At 37.4% G+C, this 19,509-nt stretch overlaps 1 protein-coding gene across 3 annotated transcripts in view; it reads left to right on the forward strand.

Moving 5' to 3' along the window:
• The window catches only part of LOC133217306 (peptide-N(4)-(N-acetyl-beta-glucosaminyl)asparagine amidase-like), a 452,245-nt gene that overhangs the window by 88,826 nt on the left and 343,910 nt on the right, over positions 1–19,509 (forward strand). For 2 of the 3 annotated variants that reach the window (XM_061362664.1, XM_061362665.1), the window contains one exon: positions 275–334. In XM_061362664.1, the coding sequence (XP_061218648.1) occupies positions 275–334 (60 nt within the window). Of the gene's footprint in view, positions 1–274; positions 384–1,752; positions 1,803–1,886; positions 1,940–7,600; positions 11,739–19,509 lie in introns of those variants that run through there. The other variant, XM_061362667.1, reaches the window with a different exon arrangement.

Below are 19,509 nucleotides of genomic sequence, written 5' to 3' on the forward strand. Positions count from 1 at the left end.
CATTTTATTCAGATAAAGAACTCAGTGCTTTACATTAGGTGCAGATTGACAGCTTGCAATATTAAGCCAGTATTTCTGGGGAGAAGGTAGGACATCTTAATTGTGTTCACCACTGTTTCATTAATCAGAAAGTACTGAAATCTCATTTGACTTCTGAATGCATTGTAAAGGCTGGACTGCCTCATTAAAGTCTGAATATTTTGGCAAACAGGAAGGGTGGAGATTTCTTTTTTATTATTATTATTTATTATTTTTTTTTTTAACCTTTCACCAGCTGCTACAAGGTTCTCCTGAACTGATTGAGCCTAACTTCTTCACAGCAGATTGGCGCATGGTGCTTCCCTCTTCAGGTGGAAATGCATGGCTTCCAGATGACAGAAAAGGTAAGGAAAGCATCAAAACCTCTATAGTGGCTTATATATGTCTAATAAAGTGTATGGTATCAAAGCAGAAGGAATTGCTACTCTAAGATAAGTCTTTCTGTCTTTGAACACAGTAAAGTTATGTTAACTATCCTGATTTTCAGTATCGGAGGTTTTTGGTTGGTTGGGTTTTGTGTTGTTTAATTCCTAGTAAATTATGTAGTTTACAACTGATGGAACATTCTCCCAATGTGAAGGAGTATACTTTGGAATTACAAAGACATATCAAAGATGAAATAACACATGGTTCATCCATGAAAATCAGTAGAAATGTTTCTAAGTGAAAATGTTATACTCAGAATTTACCTGTCCTTGCACATGATTCTTAAACAAACTCTATTTAAAACCTGTGTTGTCCTTCTGTCATGTTTGCAATCAAGCCCTGAAGTCTGGAGGAGGGAAATGATGCATACTATACCACATCTATGTAATAGAAAGTATGTATATTTATACTTTAGAAAATAAATAGTATCAAATATACTTTGGACTAATGATGCTTAGTGTGACAAATCACGAACTCCATCTTGAATCAAACATACCATCACTGGCATCATCCATGATGGGGAATCACAATTCTTAGTTCAGAGGTTTTTTATATTTCTATTTATGTTTAATCACATACTTCTTTGTACAATGGACATAAGGGAAATGTGCAGCCAGTGTTTTGGTATTTGTGCCATTTCCATTTGTATAAACACAGGAAGAGCTATGTCACAATCTACAGACTAGAGGACGTAGTAACATTACAAACAGTGGTGCAAGAAAGAAGGGTGAGAAACCTGCATTTTGCTGGTCTTTGTGTTGAAACTATCATATCAGTTCCACAGCTTATTACAAAACTCAGAAATAATAGTAGGTGTCTAGGGTGGTATTTGAGTAGGAAATGAGTCCCTAACTATCACTTAAAATACGAGTTTTATTGTATTTCCAGAGACAGTAATGCAGTGTGTTCAGGTTCTCAGTGTCTATAATTTTTGAATCTCTTACCGTGCAAAGAATACTTTTATCTTCACAAATTGCTGCTGATCTGTGCCCTTTCCATTATAAATGGTAAGTGTAGAAGAATAAGAAACTTGCATTGCTGTGTTCTGCTCCATTAAGCATTTAAAATATTTTCCACCAATCAGAACTCTTTCATAATGTGATAGGATTGTGTGCCTCAAATGTTCACAACATGCCACAAGATGCAGGGGTCATTGTGGTCAGTGGAATAAGCTGCTGATGATCAAGCATCTCACTTGTCATGATCATTATAGTGGAACTGCTAAACTAATAAAGGAGCATAAGCCCCCAGTTCAGCAGTATAGCATTAGCTGTCTTTTATTTTTAGGTATTGGTGTTTCTGATGTAGCAGAAGGGATGACATACGAACAGTTGCAGGTAAGCTGTAGATATAGCTATGTGTATTAATTTATTACTTTTAATAAAGACAACTTACTGAAATTAATTTCTTTTATCTTGTAGACTCTAATTGAAGAGGTTCTAGAGGAAAGTGGTTATTACAATTTCTCTAACAGGTGAGTCTGTTCAATTTACAAATATAATGTTAATTATGATGTGCTAAAACCAAATGTGTCATCTACCTGTTTGCATGATTGCAATTTCACCTTAAACTTACTTCAATACATGGTTTATTGTAATACATAGGTTTAGGGACATATTAGCTAATCTAGGCGTAGGGTTTTTGTCACATCTGTTTTCTTCACTCAGATGATAGCGGCACAAGTTTGGCAGCAATTTCCTCATGTTTCCCATAAACCATCCAGAAGATGGTAAATCTTTATTGCAGGAAACCTTTGAGAAACACAAGGAAATATATGTCCACAACTAGTTTAGGATTTCTCATTCTTTTTACCTGATAGTATTTATTGTCTCAGATATTCTTTAGAGCAAAAAATTTCTACTTCCATTAAGTAAGTCTGTTCCTTGTCTTTGCAATAATCAACATATTAAAGCCTGGGAGAGTGCAATTAGGTTTTCTAAAACAAATAAACAAACATACACCACCCTCCAATCCCCCCACTACAGATATTAAGAAGTTTTAAGAATCTATAGTTCCTGGTGGCTTAGTGGCATTTTTTAGTTATTTATTCTCTTTGCAGACTTTTCGGTATGGATTGACTCTAGCTTGATTAGTTTCAAATATTGCCCTGAATATTTTTATTTTATTAGCCTGAATATTTTTATTTATTATATATAGTATTTTTATTCCTTCTCAAAATTGGAATTCCAGCTTACAAGTGTCTTGCTGCCAGCTGTAAGTATTGAAAAATCATGATTAACCACTCCCACAATAAAATAATAATTCACTCTTTAAACCTCAGGGTATACTTGAATCAGGTTTACAAATCACTTTTGCAGCTCTGAGGTCTAACAGATTTCTTTATAAGTGTTTTCAAGTATTTTAAATTTTCATCCTAATCAGAAGCTCCCAAGATTTGATGCTGTAGAAGAAATATCACACAATTTATGAGAAAAAGAGGAAAAAGCTCTCACTTTTAACATCAAGCAACAAAAAGCATCTTATTGCAATTAACTGTAATGAATCAAGTGTATGCTGAATATGGACTTGAGTATTTTACACAAACGACTATGAAAATAAGCTTTTTATTAATGGAAATCATAGAGTCAGTGTACCTGAAGTTGAAGCGACCCAATAAGGACCATTGAGTCTCACTCCCTGCTCCTCGCATAGGTACCTAAAACTAAACCATGTGACTAAGACTGTCATCTAGATGCTCCTTGAACTCTGATGAGCTTGGTGGCGTGACTACTCACCTGCAGAGCCTGTTCCAGTGACTGACCACCCTCTCAGGAAATGGTCTGCAGAACTTTTTCCTAATGTCCAATCTGAACTTCCCCTAGTTCAGCTTTATTCCATTTCCCCCTGTCCTATTGCTGTAAATGTTATTGCTGAAATATAAAGAATGCTCAAAGTTTGTAGACAAATATGCTAGTGCTTTAACATGTAGCATAGGAATGCCACAGAAAAGCATGAGACCAACAGCAGTAAAATAACTAGCATTCTGCTTTTACTGATTTATTCAGGACTACTTATTTTTCTGCTGTGCTGGTATTCCCTGCAGAGTAGTTGTTCTGTAGAGCCTTAAGTTATTTTCCTGCTTTTTTAAAAAATTATTTTAGAGGAGACGTAAGAGAATGCTCTTTATAGCTACACGGGGTGACAGTGTGTTCTTCTGTGATAAGGTGTTCTTCTCCATGCTATGTTTGTCCTGTAGAAGGGAATGGAAAAAAGCAGCAAACAGTACATTCCCACTCATACATTCTGGAGAAAGCCAGTGGATAGTTAGCATCCTTCTTCATAATGGTGGATGCACTACATATTTGGTTTTCCCAGGAGCATAGGAACATTGAAATTCACATTGTGTTTCCCGAGTCATGCAACTTCTTCAGCAGCGCTGTTATCCACAGTCAGTGCTGATATGTGCTTTATTCATGAGCCTTGTAGCAAAGTGTCCTGGGTTCAGCAGTAGCAGTCATTTTTCTCCTGTGTTCCAGTGCTGTTTTTGACTTTCAGCCTGGGAACACTGCTGGTAACACCGATGTTTTTAGCTGTTGCTAAGTCATGTTTACTCTGACTAAGGACTTTCTGAATCTCATGCTCTGCCAGGGAGGAGGGGAAGCCAGGAGGAAGCAGAGACAGGACACCTGACCCAAACTGACCAAAGAGGTATTCCATACCACAGCATGTCATGCCCAGTATATAAACTGGGGGCAGTTACCTGGAAGGGCTAGATCTCTGCTTGGGCTGGGTATCAGTTGGCAGGTGGTGAGCAGTTGTATTCTCTTCCCTTGTTATTTCCCTTATCATTATTAGTGGTAGCAGCAGTGGTTTGTGTTATACCTTAGTTACTGGAGTGTTTTTATCTCAACCTGCGGGAGTTACATTCTTTCGATTCTCCCCCCTATCCCTCTGGGAGCCAGGAGAGGAAGAAGTGGGCGGGGGGAGTGAGCGAGCAGCTGCATGGTTCTGAGTTACTGGCTGGGCTTAAACCGCGACAAAGGCAAAACTTATTTTAGAGTGGCTGAAAAGAATGGAGTGAAATCTCATAGGTACGAATCTCCTTAAAAAAGTATGTTGACTAGATCTGATTTTTCTTTTTCTTCTTGCTCAGAATTGTTAATAGGTGCACATAACAGCTGTTGCTGTAGACTTTCACCCACTCTACTGCACGTATGTCACTACTCTAGCATGTTCTGGCATGCTAGTTGGCAGATACGAAACAGCCATACAGCAACCTAGTCGTTGGTCTGTCACGAGCAACTTGATTTTTCACTATACTTTGAATCCTATTACCTGCCATGATGCATGACTATCTGTGGTTCCTCTGTCACTATTACATTGCTTCTATTCTAGACAAGGACCTACTCCCAAATAACTTACTATTTTCCCTTTTCTTCCAGAAAATTGACAGATCATGCTTCGGCCTTGGCTGTCAAAAACTTGCCTATTTCCAGAGGACTTGCCATTTTTGCTATGATATGCTTTGCTGAAGGCCATTCAGAGCTTTTAGAACTTAAGTAATTTTACTCCTTTTTTTTTTTTTGCTTCTCACTCTCTCCAAATAGCTAAACAGTCCAGTTTTGACAGCTGTCCAGTACTGAATGATTCGTTTGGCTGGCAGACATGCTTCATTAGGTTTTGCCTCAAACTATCCAAACAGATTAAGCAAGCTAGAAGGGCAAATCACACTCAAGCTGCACTGCAAGTCACTTATCAGTGTCCACCATTTTCTGGTTTTATTCCACCAAACAGAATTTGGTTTGCAGCCCTCAGAGCAATATTCTGTCATTCATTCTTGCCTAAACTGTTTTGAGCCTTGCTCTACTTCCTCTCCTTTGTACACAGTGAAGCATTTCAGAAGCAACTGCAAATTTTCCAGCAGAAACTCTGCATCCTGTAGTTTTCCTGGCATCCCCTTATAAACGTGTTCAGAGAAAAGCTTTAGAAAAAAGTACTAGGAGCAGTGGATAGCTGTATGTTGTTTGCTTTAGCAACATATAGGGCAATACACCTATTTTTAAACTTTCTTATTTTAAAAAGCTTTTAGTTTAGGTTGAGTTTTTTCAGTTTCAAAGATAGGAAGTTGTAATGATGAGGCATGTGTGAGTCTTTCACAGTGGAATCAGGATGATGGTGTTTCTAGCAGGAAACAAGTTGCCTTCCTGTCTGTGCATAATAAGTTTCTAGCTCTTCTAATAGAACTACAAAAAAAAAAAAAAAAAGCAAACTGAGTCTTCAAAGGCTCAAAAGTCCTGAGAATGCGCAAACTTAATTTGTGAAAATGCAAGTTTTTAAAGGTGTTTCTTCATTTTAGTACAGCATTCTTTATAATGTCTGATTAAGTTGACGTAAGAGTATAGTTCCGTATGTTGTAAGGCTAAAGGATGAATCTGTTTTGAAGAAAGAATTACATAGCTGCTAAGCAATGACATGGGATGTATACTATTGCTAAAAGCACTGTTAAATGCAGCATGAACAGCTAGATAATGTATAACATAATAATGCAGTCTACTACCTCTTTGTGTAGCACACTTCATAGAGAAAACATTCTGAAAACATTTTTTGTTCATTTTCCATTTTGGGGAATTTGTGTGCATTTTCTTTCCTTTCCATTGCTGTTGCCCTTGCTGTGCAAGGAATACAAGATGGGAAACCAAACCTTAAGTGAGGTGATGACATGAAAATTGTCGTAGGATGAATAAACTGTAGAAAGGGTTAAAAATGATTCAAGCAACTTGTTTGGGTGCTGAAACATGAATTCTTTAGAAACTGAGACAGCTTCATAAGAAAAATGTCATGCTGCTTTTTTTCTTCCCCATCTTCATTATAATAGTAATTAATACCTCAAGTCCAGTAATTTCATGGGCATTAATGACCAGCTGAGGATAATGACCCTCAGCTTTATCTTGAATAAGCAACTTATGCCCGTTTATCACTAATCTCCTAAAATTATTCAGCATTCCAATTGTATTACTTATTTACACAGAAATTTGGTAAACATGCATAAAAATACCTCTGTAATGTTTCAGAATTATTCTGTTCACATCCATTATGCCACTCTTTCTTTTTTTTTCTCCTTCTGGTTTAATATTACACTGCATGAAAGGCAAGATCCTTGATTTTGAGCCTATTTGTATATAGGACAATGGATACTGGTTTCAAACGTTCATCAGGGTTTTATATTGAAGTAGACATGTAATATCAAAATTGATGCAGAAATCTATTTTTAAGAAATTGTATTAAGAGACTTGATCCAAGTAGAAACTTGGGTGCATCAAAAACATTAGTTCTAAATAAACAAAAATAGCAATGGTCAGAGACAGGAGTTATGTTCAGCTGAGTGCTGTAGCTCTGTCATGGTTTAAATTCAGTAGGCAGCTCAGGACAACATGGCCACTTGTTCACTCCCCTGCAGTGGGATGGGGGAGAGAATCAGAAGGGTAAAAAGTGGCTTGAGATGAAGACAGTTTTATAAGTAAAGCAAAAGCTGCACACGCAAGCAGAGCAAAGCAAGGAATTCATTTGCTACTTCCCATTAGCAAGTAAATGCTTAGCCAGTTCCAGGAAAGCAGGGCTCCATCACACTTGTTACTTTGGAAGATAAATGCCATTATTCCAAATATCTCCCTTGCCTCCCTTCCTTCTTCCCCCAGCTTTTACTGCTGTCCTACAGTATGGAATATGCCTTTAGTCAGTTGGAGTCATCTGTCCCTGCTGTGTCCCCTCCCAGCTTCCTGTACACCTCAAGCCTACTCACTGATGGGCAGTGTGAAATGCAAAAAAGGCTTTGATGCTATATAAGCAGTGCTAAGCAATAACTAAAACACTGGTGTGTTATCAACACTGTTTTCATCACTAATCCAAAACATAGCATTATACAAACTACTATGAATAATTTTAACTATCCAAAATGAAAGAAATGTTGTTTCGACATTAGTTCTGTAGAAAAAAAATGGTTGCAATGCAAGTAAAAATAGAAGGAAACAGCCTTCACAATCAAATGCATATATTAACATTTTGACACATTTTTGTAACTTTGCTCAATGCAGTCTTTTCCATTGTTATTGTGGTTTTAGAATTAGAGAAGCAATCATTCGTGTAGGTAGAGCTATTTCATGAAGAGGAAAACTGTCAAGTCTGGCTCTAATGATAGCTATTTGTTTAACTACTCAAAGAATAGCTTGAGCTATTATTTAAAGAAGGACAATATAGCTCAGGAATGATAGCAAATTCTGAATTTTGACTCTGGGTCAACCCTCATTTGTATTGGGTCTGTGGTCAGTGGGCTCATCATTTGGAAACAGGGACGCATTAATGGAGCATTTTCTATGCACAAATTCTTACCATGTTATCCATGTATTCTTCACCATTAATGCACCTCTCTAATTATGTTAGATGATTAATGGATTAAAATTTGTATTTAGCTTAGTTATAGTGTTTTTTAGTGTTGTAGAGCATACCAGACTAAACAGTAGATGAAAGTACAAAGCTCCAGTGCTCCTGGAATCTTAAGTAGTTTTTTTCGATTTCGTGATATTTAGGTAATTTAAGACACTCCTCTACTTTTTATTCCATTCTGGCACCACTTCCTGCTAATGTTAATTGGCATTTTCTGTTAATTGTTTTCTTCTTCCAAATAGTTGTCTATGTTGATTCTTACTTCTTATATCTCGCACATAGGAAAGAAGATTGTTTTGGCCAGCAATGCTTATTAAAGACATACCAGCATTCTGTTGACTTGTACTTCTCCCCAGGGAGCTAGAAAAGTCTGCCAAAGTACTTTATTTTACTTAAACGTCCATAGCTGCATTAGCCTTCAATCTTCCCACCTGCAGTTCTGATGGCTATCAGCTGAGGATCTGTGTAGCACTGTAAGAATACTGCCCTATTACCACAGATCAGCAGTCATTACATCTTTTGAGTTAGCTGTCCTTCCACTAAGAGGCTGTATTGGCCTACCTTTCCCAAGTCTTTTACAGAAAAGGGAAAATGGAGAAGCAACATGAACAGACTTCCTGTTAATGGCACAGTGGATCTCTAGGGAAATAATGACTTAAAACTGGGAAAAAATGTATGACTTAGATACTAAGGTATTAGCCGCTGTGCATGTCAAAATCAGATGGCCAGGTGTGAAAAACTTATTAGCTAACTGATTTTAAGAGACTTGCAGGAATGTTATGGTCACTTCAGGGATGGCCAGTAATCTCATGACACAGAAAAAGGATGTGCATTTTCCTGATCTTACAATTCCATGAAAAAACTTTTCCCACTTTGATTAGTAAGTCAGTCTTTTCTGGTTTTTTCTTAAGCATTTTTTCCAGTGAATCAGAATGATACGAACTATAGCCAAAACTGTTTGTCCCTCTAGCAGTTAGTCAGCCTCAAGATGACTAGATTTGGCTAGCATCAGGCCTGCTAGGTATTAGATGTAGAACCTGGCTGTACTTCATGACATTGCCTTGTGCAGAACAGAGAAGTGATCCAGAGATCCATCTGGTGCAAGTACCAAAGTAATCTGTTGTAGGACTGTCATTGATGCAGATCCTCTCCCCTCAGCTGAAGATTCTCTTCAGCGATGAGGTATATGGAAAGGTGCATTTCACCTCTCGTTGGAAACAATGAAGGAGCATCTGGCCTGAATTTTGGCTTACTGGTAGGTATTGAGTCATTGGCACAGTTCAGTGATGAATACAGAAAATTAAGTGGTGTCCTGACAGTGGAAATGCCTGAAGTCCACACTGTCTGCAGAAAAAGTGCATGTTTATGAAGCTGTCTGTCAGCATTTGGACTGTGACAGTGACTGTTTTCAACACTAGGCAGATGGCTCTGATCCCTTGCAGAGATCACATGCCCTGATCTCAGACATTCTTATATGAGCTTCACATCTTTGAGTAGAAGCATCTGTCATCACAGACTTGTTTGGCTAAGATAAGATGTGTTTCCTCTTGCAGTTCTGATGCAGGTCTTCCTACCAGGTGAGGTAAAGATTTACTTTGAGACTGACTTCTGTGTGTCTGAGATGTCTGCTTGACAGAGTTCTTGTATAGAGCATAGATTAAGTCTGTCAAATAATACCAAATAAGAAGGAACATTCCTACTCACAGTGGTTCAGAAAGCTCACTGCAGTCTGGAATCATTCTTGTGCTGTCAGACCAGTATCTTATACAGCTGCTGTAAACTAAACACTTTGAGTTGAAGTAAAGAGGAATTTTTCTTTATTTTGTTTGAGTCTTCAATGGTTTGGTCCAGCTAAGGCAGTTTAACTGAGAAGAGCATAATAGCTTTCTGTGTCACAGCAAGATGCTGTTAAAAGGAATTTTGGGAACGCTTAGGCTAAGTGAAAGACAATTTGACAGTTTTTGAAGAAATTGAAGACAAGATTCACCTCAGTGTTCACAAACTGGGGCCATACAAAGGATTTCTATGCAGAGAGACATTGACAGGCTTGAGGACTGTATGTTGTGTACTCTGTTGAATATCATGAAGTTCAACAGGCCAAATGTAAGGTCCTGCATCTGCGTCAGTGCAGTCCCCCCCTGCAGTCAGTCTATTTCACATACACCCTGAGGGATAAAGGGATTGAGAGCAGCACTTCCAAAAAAGACTAGGTGATACTGGTGAGTGAAAAATCAGACATGAGCAAGCAATGTAGAGGCCAGCACTTGTAGCCTGGGCTGCATCAAAAGAAGTGTGACCAGCAGTTCAAAGGAGGTGATTCTCCCACTCTATTCTGCTTGCATGAGATCTCACCTGGAGTACTGCATCCAGATCTGGATTCCAGAAACTACAAGAAAGATGTGAACCAATTAGAATGAGTCCAAAGGAAGGCCACAGAAGATGATCAGAGGGCTGGATCATGTCTGCTAGGAAGAAAGGCTGAGAGAGTTGGACTTGTTCAACCGGGAGAACAGAAGGCTCAAGGGAGATCTTATTGCAGCCTTTTAGTACTTAAAGGGGGTTTATAAGAAAGATGGAAGAGATATTTTTTGCCAGGGTACAGCACAAGTGACAGCACAAGGGGCAATGGTTTTAAACATAAAGTGGTTAAATTTCGTTTGGACATAAGGAATGAGCTTTTTACTATGAGAGTGGTAAAATACTGGAACAGGTTTTCCTGAGAAGCTGTAGATGCCCTTTCCTGGCAGTGTTTAAGGTCAGGCTGGATGGGGCTTTGAGCAACCTGGTCCAGTGGAAAGTGTCCTTGCCTGTAGCGGGAGGATTGGACTACATGATGAAAGGTCCTTTCCAACCTAAACCATTCTATGATTCAATTTTTTGCACAGGTACAGTGCCCCATTAAGGATTATGTTGTCAACATATATGGGGCTGAATGATAGTTTGCTGTCAGCCTTCAGACTATTTTGGTTGATTGGTTCCACATGTGTTGAAGTGTGTATGCAAAACTACAAATTACTTTTCATATTTTTCCTTTCCTTATTACTGGAGTACTTTAATGTCTGTCAGTACTTCAGTAATCAAAATAACACTGTGCTTCCTGAGGGACTATGTGTATAAAGGAATGTTTGAAAGGGCTTTGGATATCTGGCTTATACATATCATATACATGTAGCCAGGGAAAATTTTGGAAAAGTCTGACTCTTGGAATGGAGACTGTGGAGTTTTGAGACAAAAAATAAACACCTGTTTTACTTTCTCATAGCAATGATTATGAAAAAAAGTCTTTACATCATATTTTCATAGAATAATCGTAACAATGACTTGATTATGAGAAAATGTTCACAAGCTGACAGAAGCATCTCCATCACTTTCTGTGCCACTTTTCTTGCAGGCTAGAAAGGAATTAGAAAGGGAGAAAGAAGTGATGTTAAAGACAGAAGTAGTTCTTCATAGTGCTGATATCTCTGGATATACATCAGCTACATAAGTTAAAGCTGACCCACAAATACATTATGTTGCGTTCAGGGCTCATTGACCAGCTGTGGGAGATCTTTGCTGCTCTAATTCTATTTGTGCGCAATGCAGATTAGTCCATAAATCTTGTTCGAGAGGATCATTAGACAAATTAATTCCCTGTGTGTATCATGAATGATAGAATTTCACCCAGAGATTTCTGCATCAAACTCTGTTGTAAACCCTGATGTAAAACATTTCTTTTGATAGACTTCTGAATTTCCTTGGTTTCTACATCATCCTTGTATGCCAGCTTTCTGCTGATAGCACAAAGATTGATTCCATACCTGGTGACTGTGAATAACGGGGAATTCTTACTTCCAACACATACTAACTGTGGATTTCTTCCCATCTCCCCGTCTCCACCCTTCCATCCCTACACCCTCCCCCTTGCAGGTATCTCTACTGTTCAAGGGGAACAAAGAACTATCAAGCAAAAGAAGAAAACTTGTAATTCTGAACAGAAGGTTCAGAACCGTTCCTAATGAAATCAACCTGCCTGTACTTCACCTGGGGCTATCTGATTACCAAAGGGACAATTTTGGCTCATTAAATAGCATCCAGATGGAATGCCAATGTTGGACAGCTTCAAGGGACCTTGAGTGATATTTCAGGATGATATTCTTAACTTTTGATCTGTTTACAATATAAACACTTTACAGGGAATATTGGGAAGGTTTATCCTATAAGAGAAAAACTCAGTTCCCAACAGTACATATCTTCTATTTTTGTTAATATTTTAAAATAATTGTTGCATAGTCAGGTTTTCTGGAATGATAGTTGAAAGCCTGTAACCTTATTTATATCCATGTATGTCTTCTGTGGGAAGAAAAAGAGCTTTGTAATATGGCCAGAAAGAAAATGTATGCAGGTTCACTGTACCAGGATTAAAAAACAACATCACAATTTTAATATTTAGAAGGAATTTCTCTCTATTTGGATAGTAACAAATTCTAATGCTGGTGCTCCATGTTAATAGTCATTATTTATATCCAGCATAGCTTCTAAAATTCTTGTTATTTTAAAACCAGCTAATTTTACTGCTATTTCAAAATGCCTGTATTATATGTCTATCTTTAGGCATATATTGTGTAGATTGGTGTATATAAAATGTGTCATGTACATTTATATACATCTATATATACACATTCATTTAGTATTTAACAGACTAAATAAATAAAATACATGCTTTGCTGCTAGTCAAAGCTGTAGTGCTTAAAAGCACTTCCAGAATTTCGTAATTTATCAAATATTGATAAAGATGTCTCACTGCAGTACCAGAGAAGCTATTTTTTTTGCCTACAGTTTAGTAAGGAATACTGATTAAGTATAAAGGATTTTCTCTACAGTCGATACTTTGGCAGTCGTAACTGTTGAAAACAACCAGAATGCACTTGGTGATATAGCTCTCCTATGCAGAAAATGATTAACATTATGTTCATCCATGATTACTCATAAGTAAGTTGATACAGATGTATGTTGTGTGCTCTGGCATACCTATGGCAAAGGTTTGTTTTGTTTTGTTTTGTTTTTCCAGTGGTTGGTTTGTCACTATAAGTAGCTATAAGTAACTGAATTCATTTCCTAACAATTCAGTTGTATTATTTCAAGATTTCAGGTGTGACTTCAACATCCTGAATTGTGAAGCAGTGAAAAAAGGCCCAGTGGGCAGTGTAAAAAACTAAAAATCAAAAATATATCCTCTTTTCACATATGTGTAATTTAAAAAGTCATCAGGTGCTGTCTCTGCTTCTATACAATGGTACAGTAGTGATAGCAAAGGTCTGTTAAGGGTCAAGACACATGATTCTAAGGTACCACCTGCAGGTAGCTATGGTTTCCACCATGAATCACCATAGATGATGCATTTCCTGCAGTGTTACCGCTAAAAATCAATTCCTATACTAGTTCAGAGACATCTGCTTTGTTAGAAAGGAGAAAGGGAATGCAGTATGGTTAAATCTGTTGAATTATAAAGTAATTCCATGCTGTATATGGCTGCCAATGGAACTGATTACACTGATATTTTATTCAAAAAGACTTTATTTAAATTAAAGCTTGACATGTTTGTTCTACTCAAATTGCATATGAATTCTCATAATAATTTTCCATTAAAGTAATGAAAAAACAACCTACACGTAAACTATTTTAATATCTTTTTGCAGAAATATCTTATAATTCTAAATTGTCAGAGTGTATTAGATGCCTTAGAAATAATTTGGACCTTATTTCAAGTGTGTTTTGAAGTATCATTGTTTATTTTTTGTCTGTATCTGTTTAATGTTCATTCGTATTTGATAGCATTATTGTTGTTGAGAAATAAAGTATAATTAATTATTCCCATTGTGTTTCTCTTGATGTATTTTTAGTGCTGTTAACTTTAAAGCAGATTTTGTGCTTGAAGAACTGTGAAAAGTGGAATACTAGCTAGTGACTGGCACAGGAGGGCATACTTTTCTCCAGTAACTACAAGCTGAGGTGTGGGTGGTGGCATGTACACCACCAAGGCAAATCAAAGCAGAAAATTAGAGATAATTTCTGTTTCTTTCCTGGGGTTCACTAGTATGTTTTTAGGTTTTTTTCCTTTCTCTGGCTGCAATGGAACTGACATGTTGACTGTTGTAGGAAAGAGATGACAAACTTTCGATGTAAGGCAATTAACTGCCTCAGAGAATTCATTATCTAAGTTGTTAAGCAGTTTATAGCATAGTACATATCTGTTCTTCACTAAGATCTGCATCCATAGTGTTTTGCATGGTATGAAAAGGAACATGAGCTAGTTCTGTCATGTATAATGTCTGTATGGCTAAATTCTGTATAGACACTATAGAGAAACAATATTTAGGCAAACACAGAAACAAATAAGTTGCCCAATATCATTCAGCAAATCCTCAGCAAACTGGAGAATGAGACCTACAACTCCTGAATTCTGGTCCAGTGCATAAATCATATCTTTTAAGGTGTGTATCTTTTTTTCTTGTATGCTTGTATTCTTTAATGTAACCTGTGCAAAAATCAGAGAAATGGGCATAGCTGTACTTATTATATAGCTAATTAAAAAGGACTCTGCAAAGTATGGTACTAACAATGTTGAAACACTGTACTGAACTGCAGCTAACTTTTGATTATTTGCAATTGCAAGTACTTTCTCAGGAGAATACACCCTGTGTGTATTCTGTAGCCTGATTTACATATGTTTTGCTCTGTCTGAATCATTTCCCAGTCTCCTGTCATATCCCCAAATAATCCAGTGTTGACATTGGATCAAATTATTAGTTTTATTCCATAAGGGAATTCCTATTTAAAGTCACAGAATAATGTATTTAATGAATATTAATTTTAGTCATTATAACTATAGTAGTCTTATTGGCTGATTATTGTTATTTCATATCAAGAAACTTGACAATTAATTCATGAACTTACATAATTACATTAGTTAAAGAAGAAAGGCCAACAAAATTCCTTGCTAAACCTGAAAAAAAAGCATCAAGCATTGACTTCCCAAACTGAATAATATACACAGTTTTAGCATGTATGAATTCTGTCCTGCTTTTAGGGAGAACTGGCAGTTCTGATTGCATTTCAGATGTGAAAATAGGAAACTGCTTCAGAATGTTTGGGTTTGACTGTATGAATTCACCATGCATTTGAATTTAAAAACTTCTCAACAGAAAGTTTAATTGTTCAAGTTGCCTTGTTGGACAACAGCAATTTGAAAGAAAAGTCCTCTAATTCATTTTGTTTCTTGACCTGCAGGAAGCTAAATCATGTCAAAGCTCTCTGTTCAACTCTGCTCAACAGGAGGTGATGATAATTGTGATAAGAAAACTAGTAATTGTAAATTATTTGACATTTTAAGTCCTCAAATTTCCTACCAAACTAAAAAATTACATCTATTTAGGTTTTCTTTCCATATTTGAACTGATTGTTCATTGTCATATTTTGACCTACGTTTATCATTTCTGCCAGTCAGGACGTGTTCCCTGAATTAAGCTGTAACTAGAGTTCTTCTGTTTTGCTTAAAATTTAGACTTACTAGAGCTTCTGTCTTTTATCTGCCTCCATCTCCATTGGTGCAATGTAAGCAAACATGGATAGCATTTAGCCATAACAGTGAGACTTAGCCATGAACGATGGCATCAGTAGTCTGCCACATTCAAAATCTTGATTACAGACAAAGAGGAAGCACACATTTATATATATATATGTGTGTATATGTCTAAAATATATATCCATGATTTTTGAAGTTAATCTAGTTGAAATCTTAGTAGTCTAATTCAAGAAACATCACTAGTCTGTTGCAGAAATAAAAAGGTTCCTTCTCTCTTGTGTCATTTTTATACATTTACTGATACACTTTACACCTTTGCCATTACTTCATTGGTCTGCAGCTCCATGATATACCTGGATTTATAATGTATGGTGCATTTTACATGTACTGGATACTGCTCCTTTGTTCTCCTAGCTACCTCTAAACCCAGCTTTGTCTGCATTTTGTTATTGATCATGGTTCAGTTGTTTATAGTCACTGCTGCTAAGTCTGTGTCTCATCTCTATCCTCCCTTACCCGTACCCCTACATACCACATTCTGTGTCTCCACTTCTTAAAGCCTCTACTATAGGACCAGGCTGATATCTCTTTATCCTACATTATGTTAGTCATAAGTACTCATTCACAGACTGCTTTTTACTCTTTATATAAAACTATGGTTGTACAAAGATAAACAAAAGCAAAGTAAATTAGATGTACACAAGTCAGTTAGAGTAATTGCAAACACAGCTACACCAAGTAAAACAAAGATATTTTCAGACAGAGCACAGCTGACAAGCCTCAGGCCTAAAGCCTTGCAAATGCAGTGCAAAGCTTATGGCCTGTTGTTGGCAATGGTACTGCTGTATCACAGAGCTACATGGTTACAGCTTTCAGAACTTTCAGAAATGCACTGACTCTTGCTCCTATAGCCCGTGTGCTGTTCTTAATGCACTCAGAAGGTACAAGTATCAACACAGTGGCAGTATTCCCATGTGTCCAAAAAGAAGGAAGACCTTGTTACTGAAGTGTGGTCACTATGGTCTGGCTAATGTACGATCAACAATATTCATTTGAAGAGAAGGAATGTTTTCGAGCTTGCCAAAACAGTCAATTGCAGTTGCTGAGTGTCTGACCACATGGCAGAACAAGTGGTCAGATAGCTGAGTTACAGAGCAGAGAACAGTGCCACAGCAGGATAAAAAGGAAAAGATGAAAACTGGAGATCCAGCACACAAGACAGAAAACGAGTCTCTTTGCCAAAGATGTGGTTTGAATACCAAGGACTCGCTGCCTGTGCATCTGGTGCACATTACCACAGTGCTGCTGGATGGGAGGAGAGAACTGGGTTTGTGAACTGAGCAGAACACGTTCATAAACTGAGGTGTTTCAGCCGTTTGTAAGTATCTTGGGTCCCTGATAGAGGGCCCCATGAAGAGTAATTTGGCTATTATATTGATTGTTAAGTACTGAAAAGATCATGTTGACTATGAGGGTATACTGTTGGAGAATGGTAGGTCAGATAATTTGGTCTGTGAGCCTACTTATTTTCTCGTCTTTTGTACCTAATCCTTAGACAACACAGGGAAGGAGTTGTCCCACAAACTACCTTCCTGAGTTTCTTCCTATGTGTAATATATATACATTCTACAAATGCATACATAAATTAGTTGAAACAATACAATTACTGAAACAATGTTTGTTAACTTCTTCTGACTCTTCTGAGTTTTTAAAAGTATGTTTCAATTAGCAGTATCTGGAATCAAAGGTTTACATTTCTTTAGCTTGATCACAATGATTAATTCTTTACCTTTGCTCAGACAGGTCATAATACAATGGAATTACACAACATGATAAATGCTGGCAGAACATGTCAGTTTGATGTAGTGGGTCTGATGCTCTGGCCCACAGCCAGTGACTCAGCATATGCCTGAAGGATTTAGTATTTAATATCTGTTGTGATTCATTTGTAGTCCAAGTGCAGCTAATGAAAATGAACTGGAGACAGCAGTGTGCCAAGCAGAAATCAGGACTGACCAATTTTTCACCTCTTAGCAGTGTTAGTATGAATGATCCTCTTCTGAAGACTTGTAGGAGCCAGCAGCAGCACAGTAAACCCCAGAGACTTTTTTAAAACTCTACAACATAATCTGTTAGTTTTAAATTATGTTGTGCTGAATAGATCATCTCTGCAATTAGGTTTATATTGCAGAGAGAAGGCAAATAAATGAGGGAGGTGTAGCACTCTGTAACTGCAGACAGCTATTTTTAAAGACATCTTCAGTGAGTTTAAATTAATGTTGGCCTATTTGTCAGCTTCCTTTCTTTGAGACAGACATTTCCCATGCTCCTTTGCATATGGTTTGAATACCCCGTCTGAATAAGAAAACCTGGCAGTCAATTAGAACTTTGCCTTGAGTGACCTGCCCACTGTCTTTCAGAAAGATTAAAGGATGATGCACTAATGGTGATTTTTTAAAATTGAAAAATAATTATAGAATGGATGGAAATAGATGTTCCTGACATGGAGCGATGGACAATGAAAAATGCTGTGTTCAGGTTAATCAACAATGAACTTACTTCTCATAGCCCTGTTCTCAATAAGAACTAACTGCTGACACACGCTAGTGGAAATGGGTGAGTACAAACTTTTTTTACCAATAGGAAACTCACTTATTGTTCAGACTGAACTAGGTGAAACTGAGTCTAATTGACAGAGCAGAACTGTGGGAAGCTTATTAAAAATGTCTGGAAATGCAAAGCACAGCAGTCATAATTACGTGTTGTTCTGCTGAAATCACTATATGTTGTGGGGCATTTTGAGTATGTGATCAGGCTTCTCTCTACAGTTTCATTTGTTGAGGCATGAGACTTCCCATACACAACAAATCTTCCTGTAAGTATTTCCAAGAATGAGACTCCATTAGTCTTTCATAAATTTTCTAAACCCTGTGGCTTTTGCTTTGGTGCATCTAGCACTGGGATCAAAGAATTTCTGCAAGGGAGGAATTCTTGCAGCTTCTTCTTACCAGCTTAACATGAGAAAACATGTAATATGGCTGCAATATAGAGTTAGAGCAGTGAGCAAACACCCAGCACACTGAGACTCTGCTGGTGGGTACTCAGGGGAAATGTACTTTGTTGAAACTATCACTATAAAGGCATTCTGGAAGTTGACTGCTCTTTTCCAGGATGCTTGAAAAGTGTGTGTAGGTTTCAACCAGAAGGAGTTTTCTTAGAGTTATTAGTAGTGTTAAAAAATAATCTCCATACGAACCTATGACGCAAGGAATAGTAACGAACTAAGGGGAAGGTTAAGAGTTTTCTTCAAACTATGTATTGATTGTCTTAACTTAGTGTAGGGAACAGGTATGTTCTTGTTCTTGCTACTCTTGTGGTTAAACTATAACCCAGAATAGAATAGGTAACTGAAACACATTGTTTAAAATCAGGGACCCTTTTCCCTCAAGAATATGAATGCCTGACAAGAACCTGTTTCAACTAGTCTCTAAAAGACTTGAGGTTGCCAGCTGGGGAAACTGTGCCAAAGGTGAAAAGTGCACAGCGAGGAAGACTTCTTACTTCATCCAGAAGAGACGGCCCAAGACCACCAGATTGCAGTGCACAGGTAGAGAGAGGGAAGGGGAATGGTATTAATGAGTTCTTGGAACTAATAGTAATAATCTCCTCCTATGCTTGTGAAATCTGATGAATATGTATGTTTGTGTGTAATTAATAACCAGCTTGTTGAGCTCTCGGTGTGCGAGTTAGGAGGAGCAATCCCCCTCACACCCAGCACTGCAATAAACATACCTGCTTTATAACTGTGAGTTATGACATTCTGTTCCGTAAATCACCCAAGCTATGCCCAACCATTTTGGTATCCAAGCTTCAATTCTAATTTTAAATCGAATCTTAACCTAACCTTTTATCACCTTCTGTTTCAAGTACTTCATATATTCCTGACTTGTTTTTCTTAGCCTATGAAGAGAAGGTAGCATAATTATGTGTAGAGGAGAGAATAACTTCCTCAGGTGATTTTCCAACATTATTTTTTGTTTGTTTTGTATGTTTCTCTGTAGCTGCACTGTTCTTTTGTGCACCTCAGAAAGATCCAGAGG

Source organism: Neopsephotus bourkii, unplaced genomic scaffold, assembly GCF_033783945.1.
Source record: "Neopsephotus bourkii isolate Nb327-2 ecotype Australia unplaced genomic scaffold, CSIRO-AGI_Nbou_v1 NB_1132, whole genome shotgun sequence".
NCBI classification, from domain to species: domain Eukaryota; kingdom Metazoa; phylum Chordata; class Aves; order Psittaciformes; family Psittacidae; genus Neopsephotus; species Neopsephotus bourkii.